Here is a 13,037-nt window from a genome sequence, read left to right as displayed (position 1 = left end):
CCCCGGCACCCCCCCGCCTGCCCCCAGGAGTTCTTCCTGACGGTGAAGGACCTTCTCCGCGCGCCCTCGGACGTCACCGGCCGGTTCGAGAAGTGGGGGGAGGAGGAGGCCGCACTGAACGAGAGGTGAGGCCGGGCGCGGGCTCGGGCCTGTGGGCCTGCGGGCCTGGGCCCCCCCCGCCCCCCCCCCCCCGCCCCGCAGTGGCCTGAGCCGGCCCCGCCCCCTCGCCCGCCCAGCTTCTTGGACAAGAAGACGGCGGTGCACGAAGCTCTCTGCGACAACGTGGACACGCGCTCTGCCCTGGAGGAGGTGCGGGCGCTGGTCAGCCAGTGCAACCTCTACATGGCCGCCCGCAAGGCCGCCCGGAGGCGGCCCAACCGCGCCCTGCTGGAGAGCATAGCGGGGTACCTCACCCACCTGCTGCAGGTGAGCCCCGCCGCCTCCCCCTTCTCACCCCCTCCCCCTTCCCCTCCCCCTCCCCTCCCCCTCCCCTTCCCTCCCCCTCCCCCCTCCCCTCCCCCCTCCCCTCCCCCTCCCCCCTTCCCCTCCCCCTCCCCCTCCCCCTCCCCCTCCCCTTCCCCTCCCCCCTCCCCCCTCCCCCCCTGCTGGAGAGCATCGCGGGGTACCTCACCCACCTGCTGCAGGTGAGCCCCGCCTCCTCCCCCTTCTCACCCCCTCCCCCCCCTTCCCCTCCCCCTCCCCTCCCCCTCCCCTTCCCTTCCCCTCCCCCCTCCCCCCTCCCCTCCCCCCTCCCCCCTCCCCCTCCCCCCCTGCTGGAGAGCATCGCGGGGTACCCTCACCCACCTGCTGCAGGTGAGCCCCGCCGCCTCCCCCTTCTCACCCCCTCCCCCCTTCCCCTCCCCCTCCCCTCCCGTTCCCCTCCCCCCTCCCCTCCCCCCACACCCCTCCCCCCCTGCTGGAGAGCATCGCGGGGTACCTCACCCACCTGCTGCAGGTGAGCCCCGCCGCCTCCCCCTTCTCACCCCCTCCTCCCCCTCCCCTCCCCTCCCTCCCCTCCCCTCCCGTTCCCCTCCCCTCCCCTTCCCCTCCCCCTCCCCTCCCGTTCCCCTCCCCTCCCCTTCCCCTCCCCTCCCTCCCCCCTCCCCCCTCCCTCCCCTGCTGGAGAGCATCGCGGGGTACCTCACCCACCTGCTGCAGGTGAGCCCCGCCGCCTCCCCCTTCTCACCCCCTCCCCCCCCTTCCCTCCCTCCCCTCCCCTCCCCTCCCTTCCCCTCCCCCCTCCCCCCTCCCTCCCCCCTCCCCCCTCCCCCCTCCCCCCCCTGCTGGAGAGCATCGCGGGGTACCTCACCCACCTGCTGCAGGTGAGCCCCGCCGCCTCCCCCTTCTCACCCCCTCCCCCCCCTTCCCTCCCCCTCCCCTCCCGTTCCCCTCCCCCCTCCCCTCCCCCCACACCCTCCCCCCCTGCTGGAGAGAATCGCGGGATACCTCACACCACCTGCTGCAGGTGAGCCCCCGCCGCCTCCCCCTTCGCACCCCCTCCTCCCCCCTTCCCCCTCCCCCCCCCGTCCCGTTCCCCTCCCCCCTCCCCTTCACCCCCTCCCCCCCCCTCCCGTTCCCCCTCCCCGCCCCTTCCCACTCCCCCCGCCCCCCTCCCACCTCCCCCCCCCCCTGCTGGAGAGCATCGCGGGGTACCTCACCCACCTGCTGCAGGTGAGCCCCGCCGCCTCCCCCTTCTCACCCCCACCCCCCCCTTCCCCTCCCCTTCCCCTCCCTCCCCCCCCCCTCCCCCCCTCCCCTCCCCTCCCCCTCCCCCCTCCCCCCTCCCCTTGCTGGAGAGCATCGCGGGGTTCCTCGCCACCTGCTGCAGTGAGCCCCGGGCCTGTGCTGAGCGATCGCACCTGTGCACCTCGGCTTCCCTCCATCTTGGTGGGAAGCAGACCAGAGGCCCCGTGCCCGGGCCGGGGCGTGCCAGCAGCACCTGGGCGCCTCCCCAGCAGCCTCCCTCCCACGCCCCTCTCTCCCCTAGGTCTTCGGGGCCATCGAGGAGGAGAGCGCCCTGGGCTTCCCCGTCGGGGGGCCCGGCAGCAGCCTGAACGTGAGTACGCCCGCCCGGGACAGCCCACGCCAGGCCCTCCCGCGCCGGCGTCCGCCTCTCCGTGCCCTGGGCGGCCGTGGGCACCGGGGGCCGAGCCTCGGTCAGGCACCCGGCTGGCTGGGCGTGGGGCGCCCTCCCTGCGGACGGCAGCCCGGCCTCCTCCCTGCTCGGTCTGTCCTCGGAGCCCGCTCCGGGAGAGCCAGGCCAGAGGGCCCAGCCCGCGGCAGGTGGTTCTCACTCGCACCCGGGCCGCGTGACCGTGTCCACTCTGATCGCGTGAAACGTGTGTCCCATGGCCTGTGCACGCGAGAGCTCCCCGCAGACACGGCTCCCGGTGAGGACCGGCACTGACCGCTCCGGCCAGGCTCGTCAGGAGGCGCCCCACCCCGGCCGGCTGGCTTCAGTGGCCGTGGGCGCGGGTTCCCAGAATGCCTGTGGGCCACAGGACGTGGCTGGGTGAGCCTGCCGGGCCCAGGGCTGCCGCGCAGTCCATGCCATTTCAGGTTCTCGGCTCATTTCCAACCCCGGACGGTGTCCGGAGCCGGGAGGCAGCTCGGCCCCGAGCGTGCCCGTGCCCGGGGCCGCTGCCGTGAAAGCCTCCGCCCGCCCGCCGGGCTCCCCGGCCGCCGGCAGAGACGTGCTGAGCCCGGAGCCGGCCCCGCAGGGTCACGGCCGGGGCCCAGGGTGCAGGGCCCTCCGAGCCCTCACCAGCCTTGCCGTCTGCTGGGAAGTGGGGCAGGTGGAACAGTTTCCCCACCGCCCCTCCCGCGAGGCCTGCCCAGTGGCCCTGCGCTCCGTGGCCGGGGCGCCCCGTCTGCCCCGGGTTCCAGGGACAGCAAGGCGAGCGTGTGTGGGGCAGGAGGAGGGGTGCGGCTGTGAGGGCCGGAGGCAGGACCGAGGGCGAGCCCTCAGGATCTCCTCCCCGCAGCTGGAGGGTGCCGTCATGCCGTACCTGCAGGCGCTGTCGGAGTTCCGGGCGGGCGTGCGCAGGATCGCCCGCGAGCGCAACGGTGAGCCGGCCCCTCCGGGCGGGCCCGGGCCAGCCCTTCCCCCTGGGCGTCCCTCACGGAGGGCACGCCCGGCCCCACCCCCTGGGCCTGGTAGTCCCGACACCCACCCCCTGCCCAGGTGCCCCGTGCCCTCCTGGGTGGCCTCTGCACAGCCCAGCCGCCTCCCGCAGGCCTGCAGCCGCGAGTGCGTGGTGAGCCTCTGCCACGGGCAGCATCTCGTTCCCGTGGGCCTGCTGGGGCCCGGCTCTCCCCCCCCCCAGCTTTTCCCTGCGTGGCTCCCGGCCTGTCCGTGCAGCCCCAGCAGCGGCCGCTGGGCCCGGGGCCCGGCCGGTCCGTCCGTCAGGCGAGCAGCTCTGCTCTCTCCGGGCTCGGGCACCGTCCGTGGGCCCGGCCGGTCCGTCTGTCAGGCGAGCAGCTCTGCTCTCTCGGGGCTCGGGCACCGTCCGTGGGCCCGGCCGGTCCGTCTGTCAGGCGAGCAGCTCTGCTCTCTCGGGGCTCGGGCACCGTCCGTGGGCCCGGCCGGTCCGTCCGTCAGGCGAGCAGCTCTGCTCTCTCGGGGCTCGGGCACCGTCCGTGGGCCCGGCCGGTCCGTCCGTCAGGCGAGCAGCTCTGCTCTCTCGGGGCTCGGGCACCGTCCGTGGGCCCGGCCGGTCCGTCCGTCAGGCGAGCAGCTCTGCTCTCTCGGGGCTCGGGCACCGTCCGTGGGCCCGGCCGGTCCGTCCGTCAGGCGAGCAGCTCTGCTCTCTCGGGGCTCGGGCACCGTCCGTGGGCCCGGCCCCCTGACTCCCCCGCTCCAGTCCCCGAGGTGCTGCGGCTCAGCGACGCCCTGCGGGACGACGTCCTGCCCGAACTTGGGGTGCGGCTGGAGGACCACGAAGGTGGGTGCCGCCCGCCCCCCTGGGACTCGCTGTGAGGAGCTCTCGCCAGGAAGGCGGGCGCTGGGGGAGGAGGGGGAGGGCGCTGGGGGGAGGACACAGGAGGGGAGAGCGCTATGGGGAGGGCCACCTTCCTTGCGCTGTTGCTTAGGGGACAGCCCGTGTCACGTGCCGTCTGCGGGTGCTGTCTGCATGTCATGTGCTGTCTGCGTGTCACGTGCTGTCTGCGTGTGCTGTCTGCGTGTCACGTGCCGTCTGCGTGTCACGTGCTGTCTGCATGTCACGTGCCGTCTGCGGGTGCTGTCTGCATGTCACGTGCTGTCTGCGTGTCACGTCCCGTCTGCGGGTGCTGTCTGCATGCCATGTGCCGTCTGCGTGTCACGTGCCGTCTGCGTGTGCTGTCTGCGTGTCACGTGCCGTCTGCGTGTCACGTGCCGTCTGCGTGTGCTGTCTGCGTGTCGCGTGCCGTCTGCGTGTGCTGTCTGCGTGTCACGTGCCGTCTGCGTGTCACGTGCCGTCTGCGAGGCTCAGAGACAGCGTGAGGGCTCACGGGTTTAGGGGACTTGTGCTTCGTGACTGTTTTCTGTTCCGAGCGGCGAGCAAGGGGCCCACCTGGCTTCTCCCCAGGGACCTCGGGGCAGGGCGGGGGGTGTGGCGAGCGGGCGGCCGTGGGGCAGGACAGACAGACACCAGGCCTCAGCTCTCCGGCCGCTTGGGTTGCAGGCCTGCCGACTGTGGTCAAGCTGGTGGACAGAGAAACGCTCCTGAGAGAGAGAGAGGAGAAGCGGAGGGTGAGTGGAGCTGCGGTGGTTTAGCTGTTTGTAGTTTTAAAGATTCACGTTCTACTGCTCTCAGGGAGGACGGGAGAGGGAGGGAGCCACAGGCACGTCGGTGATGGGGGAGCATCAGAGACGGGCTGCCTCCTGCAGCCCCCATGGGGATCGAGCCTGCGACCCGGCAGTGCCTGTCTGGGAATCGAACTCTGAGCCCTGAGCCGCGCCGGCCTCACATGTGTCGGAGCGGAACGCTGGCATAGGTGACCGGCGACTCGCTAACCAACAGAGATGTCCTCCGAGGGGCCTCAGACAGCTCCGGGCGGGAGGGAGGCCGTCCTGGGAGATGGTGGAGCCGACCTGCTCAGCCACACCTGCTCCCGCCTGAGGGGTGTCTCCTTTGTCACCGGTACAACCGTCCCCCCAAGAACCCATGCCCCCATGGCCAGGGTGGAGCCAGGCCGGGCCCCTGGAGGGCCTTGGGGACCCACGGAGGGAGTGGCCGGGACACAGCGGTGCCAGAACTGTCACAGGCCCCACGGCCCCTGGTCTCCATGAGGGACCCCGCCCCACCCCGGCTGTCCTCCGGACCGGACCCTCCGGCCGGCGTGGTGTTGGTGCAGAGCAGGGCTGGGCACCCCGAGGCCTGCAGTCCGCCAGGCCGGGGGGCTCCGGAGCCCGTTCCTCCCGGTGGCCGTCTCCATGCCCGGGGCAGGCCGTCCACACCGGGGCTCCGGGGGGCTCGGGGGGCTCGGGGGCAGACCTGGTTACCGTGCCCTGTGCCCCAGGTGGAGGAGGAGCGGAGGAGGAAGAAGGAGGAGGCCGCCCGGAAGAAGCAAGAACAAGAGGTACTGCTCCCTGTGGGGCTTCAGCCCTGTGCCTCCGCCCCCGGCCCCTCCCGGTCCCGCACCCCCCCAGGCTGGAGCGGTCCACTGCTCCCCAGAAAGGCACGGCCTCGCTGTCCTCGACCCTCGCCTGTCGGCAGCATCGGCGCTGGGGCAGGGCGGGGAGCGGCCCGCGCGGCTCCGTGTGGCTCCGTGCGGCTCCGTGCAGCGGCTCGCGTGGCTCCGTGCGGCTCCTTGCGGCTCCGTGCAGCGGCTCGCGTGGCTCCGTGCGGCTCCGTGTGGCTCCGTGCAGCGGCTCGCGTGGCTCCGTGCGGCTCCGTGCAGCGGCCCGCGCGGCTCCGTGTGGCTCCGTGCAGCGGCCCGCGCGGCTCCGTGTGGCTCCGTGCGGCTCCGTGCAGCGGCCCGTGTCTGTTGCAGGCAGCCAGGCTGGCCAAGATGAAGATCCCGCCCAGCGAGATGTTCTTGTCCGAAGGCGACAAGTACTCCAGGTTTGACGAAAACGTAAGAACCACTTCTCCCCAGAGCGGGGTCCCCAGCCAGCGATGCAGGCACGGCACCTGGGGAGCGGGTCTTGTTTGGGGCGCAGCCGGGGGGGGGGGGGGGTCCTCTGGCGCCCGGGGCCCAGGTGCCGGGGCTGAGCCGAGGGGACCGCCTGGGAATCGGGCCCGTCCCCGAGCTGGCAGGTGTGCTGCCGTGCCAGGCCCCTCACGGCCCCTCGGCCTCCCGCCGGCCCCTGTGTCCCCGCATCCCGGGAGCCGGCGCCCGGCCCGGAGCGTGGCTGTCGGCAGGTGCCCCGGGGGCGGGCGGGCGGGCTGCTGGAAGGACGGAGCCGGTGAGCCGGTGGGCCGGGTGCCCAGCTGACCGCGGTGCTGCCGCAGGGACTGCCCACACACGACACGGAGGGCAAGGAGCTGAGCAAGGGCCAGGCCAAGAAGCTGCGGAAGCTCTTCGAAGCCCAGCAGAAGCTGCACGCCGAGTACCTGCAGATGGCCCCATGCGGGGGCGCCCCCTGAGCGGGCGGGGGTGTGCAGTCCCCACAGCCACTGCCCTCTGCCCGCCTCTCTGCCCAGCGGCCGTGGGGACTGCGGCCGGCCCCGGCTCCGGCCGCTGGCGTTGTGCCCGCGGCGCTGTGCCTGTGGCTCCGGCCGAAATAAAGTCTTCCCACCGCGAGGCCCACACTCTCTGCCGCGCCGCCTGCTCAGCAGGTCACCCAGGAGCCCGCCAGCATGCAGAGGGGACCTGCTGACCTCGCGTGTGGGCACGGGAGCTGTGAGCAGGGAACGCCGGCTCAGCGGGGGGCCCGAGGCCTCATCCGGTTCCCATGAGTCAGCACTGCAGCCTGTCGCAGCCGTCCCCCTCGGCCTCTGCCACCTCCGCCTCCCAGGCTGGCTCACGGCGGCCCTGGCCTCTGCCCAGGGCGCCCTTCCTGGCTGGGGGGAGGACTCCATGTGCAGGGCGGCCCCACCTCCCCGTCCCTGTCCTTGCTCACGGGGCTCAGGATCCTGACAGTGGAGGGTGCTGGCCGAGCCGGGCCGCCCCGGGCCTGAAAGCTGGGCCACGGGCAGCTCTAACCGGACAGTCGAGGGTCCAGGCTGCCTGTCACTCCGTCAGCCAATGCAGCAGACGGGTCGAATCGTACGAGTGTTTATTCCGATCCTGCCGCTGCAGGGAGAGCAGCAGGTCACCCACAGACATCTCTGCCCCCACACGCCAGCCGCATGTTTGGGGCGGAAGGACAGGATTACGTGGGAAGTAGGAATCGCAGGCGGGGAACCGGAACAGGGTGGTCATTACAGGGCACAGGCATGCGGGCTGGGGGGATCACACACGTGCTGGCGCCCCGGGACCAGACTGCAGGCACAGGGCTGGGGTAGTGAAGTGCAGGTGCCTCCGGGACCAGGTAGCTTTGGCCACGAGGTGGCAGTCTTGTGATGGTAGGCAGTTCTCGCAGGAGGAAGGGCTGCAGTCCGACCTGGCCTCCAGTCCCAGAGCGGGAGGAGCTTCCTCTGAGTGGAACAGCGCCATCCCCGGTCTCAGAGCAGGATTGATGTTTCTCATCGTTGTGGCTGGTCCCCAGTGTTCTCTCTGCCCCTCCCAGCTCTCAGGGGAGCACCCCGTCTCCGGTGCCAGCGATGCCCACTGGGACAGAGTGCCTCCGGTGGCCAGGGGGTCGGCTGGCACCGTGGCAGGAGGCTCACCCTCTGGAGCAGAGCAGGGTGGGGTTTTCCTCGCTCCCGAGACACGGCCGCCCCCGTGGCAGACAGAACCTCTGGTCTAGAGGCAGCGTCCCTGAGGGCGGGAGCCTGGGCCGTTGGGGGCTGCCTCTGGGCTCCTCTGAGGGGTTCGTCCGCGGGGATGTATTCAATAGATACTCCACCTCCCAACACCCCTGGGGCTGGGCTCGGGCAGTGCTCACGGGACACGGAGCGCGGGCACTGAGGAGGGTCTTTGCCGATGTCCTGGGTGAAGGCGAGACCGCCGGGGTGTGGCCTCCTGAGGCACCGGGAGCCCCGCCGCTGGGAGAGGCCGGGGGACCCTCCCCCGCCAACTGGACTCATCCTGGCCTGGAGCGAGAGCCCCGTCTCCTGTGCTTCCTACCCGTGGCCTTGGCCGTGGGAATCAACACGGCGTCCCAGCGCCTTCTCCCCTGGAAAGGCTTTGGGCGACACTCGCCTTCCCAGCAGCTCAGGCAGTGACCCAAGGGAGGCCCCAGGACCACAGCCTCCCCCCCCCCCACACACACACCAGGACCAGCGTCCTGCCTCCCCACCACGGGGCGGGGCGGGCCTGGTCCCTGGGGAACGTGCGCCTTCGTTAAACTTCATTAAACGGGAGGAAAGCCCTCCGAACCGAACCGGAAAACGCTCCTTTTGTCTTTTCTGTTGGTCCTGTCTCCTCCCCCGCTCCACCCGCGCTGATAGCGGAGCGAGGTTATCGCATTCCCAGGCGGCAGCCCCCCAACAGTGCGGCCGCCCAAAGGCGCTGATGCGGGGTCGCCCCGGGGCTCCGCCACCCGGATGCGGGCCCTCCGCCCGCTTCATGCCCCCCGGCACCACGGCACAGGATTCGGTAGAAACTCTTCCCAGGCCACCCCACGCGAAGAAACGAGTTTCTGAATAAAAGGACCAAAGCCACGAAGACCCGGTCTGGGGAGAACGGGGGGCTCAGGGGGACAGCGGGGGGGGCGCAGGGGGAGAACGGGGGCCGCAGGGGGAGAGCGGGGGGCGCAGGGGGTGAGCGGGGGGCGCAGGGGGTGAGCGGGGGGCGTGGGGGAATGGGGGGGAGCAGGGGGAGAGCGAGGGGTATGAGCGGGGGGCGCAGGGGGTGAGTGGAGGGTAAGGGGTGAGCGGGGGGCGCAGGGGGAGAGCGGGGGGTAGGGGGTGAGCGGGGGGCTCAGGGGGAGCGGGGGGGCGCAGGGGGAGAACGGGGGGGCTCAGGGGGAGAGCGGGAGGGCGCAGGGGGTGAGCGGGGGGCGCAGGGGGTGAGCGGGGGGTAGGGGGTGTGACTCCACGTGCGAGGCCCGGGGCCGGGGAGCCCGCGGGTTCCGGGGGAGGCCAGTCACGCGGCCGCAGGGTGGGAGGCGCTCGGCGGGGCCCGGGCGCGCATTCCGGGGCGGAGCCAAGGCGGAGCGGCCTGGAGGGCGCGGGGGGGAGGCGCCCGGGGGCCGAGGGAACGCGGCCGGCGTCGCGCCCTGTATTTGCATATGGCTCCTGGGTCTCGCGCGACGCAGCCTCTGATTGGTCGTCTTCGCCGGCGCCGAGGCGTAGTTGACTTGCGCCGGAACAGTCCAATCGTAGCCCGCCTTCCTCGTGGAGGGCGGGGCCCGTGGGCTCGTCCAATGGGAGGCGGCGTTGTTGGCGGCCACGGCGGCGCTATCCCAGGAGCAGGCGAAGCCACGGCCGCCGCTACAGCCGCAGGAGGCGTGAGGTGCGGACGCGCGTCCTGGCGCGGTAACGGCGCGGGGCCGGGGTTCGGGGCCGGGGGACGGGCCGGCCGCCCTCGGGAGGCCGCGGCGGCTGGGGCGGGGCCGAGCGCCCGGAGCGGCGGCGGGGAGCGGGCCGCCGGGAGGCCGGGCGGCGGCGGCGGATGTTCCCTCCGCTCCGCCCGCCCCGGCGCGGCCTGAAGGTCAGGAGGCGCTTTGTTCCCGCGCGGCGGCCCCGCGGAGGTTGACGTCGCGGGCCGGGCCCCGGGGCGCGCGGGGCCGCCGCCGGGCCTTTGTTTCCGGAACTGGCGCTGCCGCCGCGGGGAGCGGGCCCGGCCGGGCGGCCCCGACGCCCGTGGGCGGGGCGGGTGTGTTTACGGAGGCGCCGCGTGGGGCCGGCCGCGGAGGACGCGGGGCGGCCGGGGGGCGCTCCCCGCCCTGCCTTCCCGCCCGGCGGCCCTCGCGCGCGGCCGGAGCCTGTCCGAGCCCGGGCTCCGCGCCTGAGCGCCTGCCCTCCGCGGCCCCGGCGGCCCCCTCCCCCGGGTCTCCGCCCGGGTCTCGCAGGAGCTGCCGGGCGGATGCTCCGCTGCCCGCTGCCGCCGCGGAGGGAGGGGGGGAGGGAAGTTTTGCGGGTTCCGGTTCCCTCGCGCACGGAGCCCCGCCGGCGCCGGTGGGTCAGCGGGGGAGCGGCCGGGAACCCGGCGCCCGGGTCGGGCTCCGCCAGGGGCCCCCCGGAGGAGGCGGAGCGGGTGCCCGGAGCCGCGGGAAAGGCGGGGCCGGGGCCGCTTCCCTCGCCCAGGCCGCCGGGGGCGGGGGGGGGGGGGCAGAACCCCAGGGAGTGAGCCTTCTCCGCAGGGGCTGCTGTCGGGCTTGTTTGAGGACAGGGAACATGGTGTCTTCGAGGATCACTGGGGGAAGGAAGGCCTTTCCGGTTGATGAAAACATAATTGCAAACCCGGTTTCATAAAGTGTATAGTGGCGAGGGGACGGGCAGGTGGAAGGGCAAGGGGGGTGGTAGCCTCCCAGGCTCCCCGGGGCGCCTCTTCTCAGGGCATGGCGGAGCGCTCACCCTGCAAGTGTTCGGTGTGTGAATAACCGTGTAAGCACCAGGGCTGTCCCCGACGCCCGTTACACACACACACACACAGACACAGCGCTCACCCTGCAAGTGTTCGGTGTGTGAATAACCGTGTAAGCACCAGGGCTGTCCCCGACGCCCGTTACACACACACACACACAGACACAGCGCTCACTCTGCAAGTGTTCACAGTGTGAATAACCACACACACTGTCCACGACGTCCCTTACACACGCGTGCGCGCGCACACAAACACGCTTGCAGACCTTTTTCTCGTCTGGCCTTGTGAGTGATGTGAACTGTCTGCATCACAGCATCTAACACTTGGTGAGTTCTGTGGTTTTTCACAAAACAGATACAGAATAGCGATTGTTTGCAGAAGTTGACTTTTACCGTGTTTGGTCTGATGACCTCCATAGACTGAGTTCTGGAGAGGAGTGTTCTTTCTGTGGCTTTGTGATGGGCCTCGGGTGACCGGCTCCTCCTGGAGTGTGCTTGAGGTTCCGCCTGTGCCGGCGGCCGGTGGTTCCCATGCCCGGAGGTGTTAGCCACCCCCGGGACCAAGCCTGCCAGCTCCCGCCCCTGCGGCTCCCATTGCGGCCGGTTGGCTGCAGGTCTTTCCCCCTTTCCTCCTAAGCAGGGATGGTCTCTGGCAGAGGGGGGACCTCACATGCGTGTATGAAAGCCTTGTGGAGTCCAGAAGTACTTATTTCTTAGTTTTTCCCTTTCTGTTCTTCCTTCAAAGTTCTCAAGTGTTCTAAAGCTGTTTTGAAAAGCCATGTGGCCAGAGGACCCTCCTTATCGGGTTTGTTGGGGAGAATAGTGTCTGGGCAGAGTGAGGAACTCGGAGGAGGTCTGAGGTTGCTGGGTAGGAAGGGCATGCTTGGTTGTGGTGTGGTTTCTTGTTTTTATCCTCACCTGAGGATGCTTTTCCATTGATTTTTAGAGCGAGTGGAAGGGAGGGGGAGAAACATCGATGTGAGAGAGAACACATCAGTTGGTTGCCCCTCTCCCCATGGGACCTGACTAAGGCTGGGGTTTGATCCTGCAACTGAGGTACGTGCCCTTGACTGTAATCAAACCCAGGACAACACTAGCCACCGAGCAGAACCAGCGGGCCTTTTTGTTTTTGAAGGGGCATGCATGTAGGCCTCCAGAGTGAAAGGCTGTCCTGCCGCTAGGGTGACCTCCGAAGGAGGAATCATTGTAGATCGCTGTCATCGGGGCTCACCTAATGGGATCTCCTGGTTTATCAGGCTTGTCCCTAAGCTGCATCCTGAGATGTGTCCATGAGCACGTAGTAATGGGGAAATCCTTACTAATGGGCCAGACAACCAATGATTCTCCTCATTGATGTTTCTCTCCCTCTCTCTAAAGCCAATGAAAACATTAAAAAATAAGGTTGTTTTTAAGATGTGGTTTCTGTGTAGTAGTTTTGTGGAACAAAGATCTTTGCACTGAAAGTGTTTGTGTATAATAGTAGGTTATAAGCGTGCAGTGTGTTCTGATTTAGAACACCTGCTTGCCCAGTTCTCACCAGTTCGCTCTGTGCTTCCATCCCTTCCCGGTCAGTGATGAACCTTCTGGGTGCTAGGACCTCACGCTGAGCAAGCAGACCTTCCCTCTTGTGTTTCCACAGCAGACGGTGTGGGGGCTTCTGGAGGCAGAGGGTAGGAATGGGGATGGGGCCCTGGTGTTAAATAGGGTGAGCGGGTGTCAGGGTCTGCGTACTGGATTAAGACTTCCGGAGTTTGCCTTCCTCAGCCACGTGCTAATGAGCTCAGCACTGAGCCGAGGAGGAAATCGGAGGATAGCAAGGAAGGCCATGTGCCTTGAGTAAAAACAGAGTTTTGGTTTTTTATTTCCTTCCTGGAGACAGGGCTCGGCCTCTAGTAAGTTTCTGAAAAAGACAGTCCACGCGTGCCTGGTGGCAGCGTGACGTGGTGCGCAGACACGGCTGCCTGTGCGGCTTCAGAAACGCGCTGGGGCAGCCCGGCTGCTCCGGGTCCCTGCGCTCGCTCTTCCAGGTGACACTCGGAGCAGTGAGCGGCAGCAAGGGGGGCCGACACGCTGGGCCTCTGTCCCCGCCGAGGCCCATGCTGGGCGCGGGCTGCTGCGCTGAGCGAGGGGCAGGCCCTGCCCTCAGGGAGCTTGCTTGTCAGTGGGAAGGCGGCACCATCGATGACCTGTCTTTTAAAACATGGGAAGAAGTGGCTTCAGACACTCACAAAGCAGTCATCTCCTGTACCTAAGGCACAGCTGTGTGAAGTCATTAGTAGTCTGTTATTTAATTAATTAGTTGTCAGTTCCTCTGGAAAAATAGATGTGTTTTTTAAAATTATTTTTTAAAAAATGTTTTTTTTGCCCTGGCTGGTTTACTTCAGTGGTTAGAGCATCGGCCCATGCTCCGAAGGGCCTTGGGTTTGATTCCGGGTCTCGGTGAGGATTAAAGATAGTATCTATAGATGTAGGTAAGTA

General features: G+C 69.2%; 2 protein-coding genes across 6 annotated transcripts in view; both read left to right on the top strand.

Annotated features, from left to right (window-relative positions):
• CARS1 (cysteinyl-tRNA synthetase 1) overlaps nucleotides 1–6,687 on the top strand; it is a 29,290-nt gene extending 22,603 nt beyond the window's left edge. The window contains exons 14-23 of one of the 2 annotated variants that reach the window (XM_036428800.2): nucleotides 28–125; nucleotides 237–426; nucleotides 1,988–2,056; nucleotides 2,985–3,066; nucleotides 3,864–3,944; nucleotides 4,665–4,732; nucleotides 5,503–5,562; nucleotides 5,977–6,060; nucleotides 6,438–6,591; nucleotides 6,654–6,687. In XM_036428800.2, the coding sequence (XP_036284693.1) occupies nucleotides 28–125; nucleotides 237–426; nucleotides 1,988–2,056; nucleotides 2,985–3,066; nucleotides 3,864–3,944; nucleotides 4,665–4,732; nucleotides 5,503–5,562; nucleotides 5,977–6,060; nucleotides 6,438–6,572 (867 nt within the window). In that variant the 3' untranslated portion in view covers nucleotides 6,573–6,591; nucleotides 6,654–6,687. The other variant, XM_045578256.1, reaches the window with a different exon arrangement.
• A 2,678-nt stretch (nucleotides 6,688–9,365) lies between these two features.
• NAP1L4 (nucleosome assembly protein 1 like 4) overlaps nucleotides 9,366–13,037 on the top strand; it is a 31,331-nt gene continuing 27,659 nt past the window's right edge. The window contains exon 1 of one of the 4 annotated variants that reach the window (XM_045578259.1): nucleotides 9,366–9,486. The gene's annotated coding sequence lies outside the window, so the exon portion shown is untranslated. The other 3 variants (XM_045578258.1, XM_045578257.1, XM_036428802.2) reach the window with 3 other exon arrangements.

Source organism: Pipistrellus kuhlii, unplaced genomic scaffold (assembly GCF_014108245.1).
Source record: "Pipistrellus kuhlii isolate mPipKuh1 unplaced genomic scaffold, mPipKuh1.p scaffold_m20_p_91, whole genome shotgun sequence".
NCBI lineage: Eukaryota > Metazoa > Chordata > Mammalia > Chiroptera > Vespertilionidae > Pipistrellus > Pipistrellus kuhlii.
This window is presented reverse-complemented; position numbering and strand designations above follow the sequence as displayed.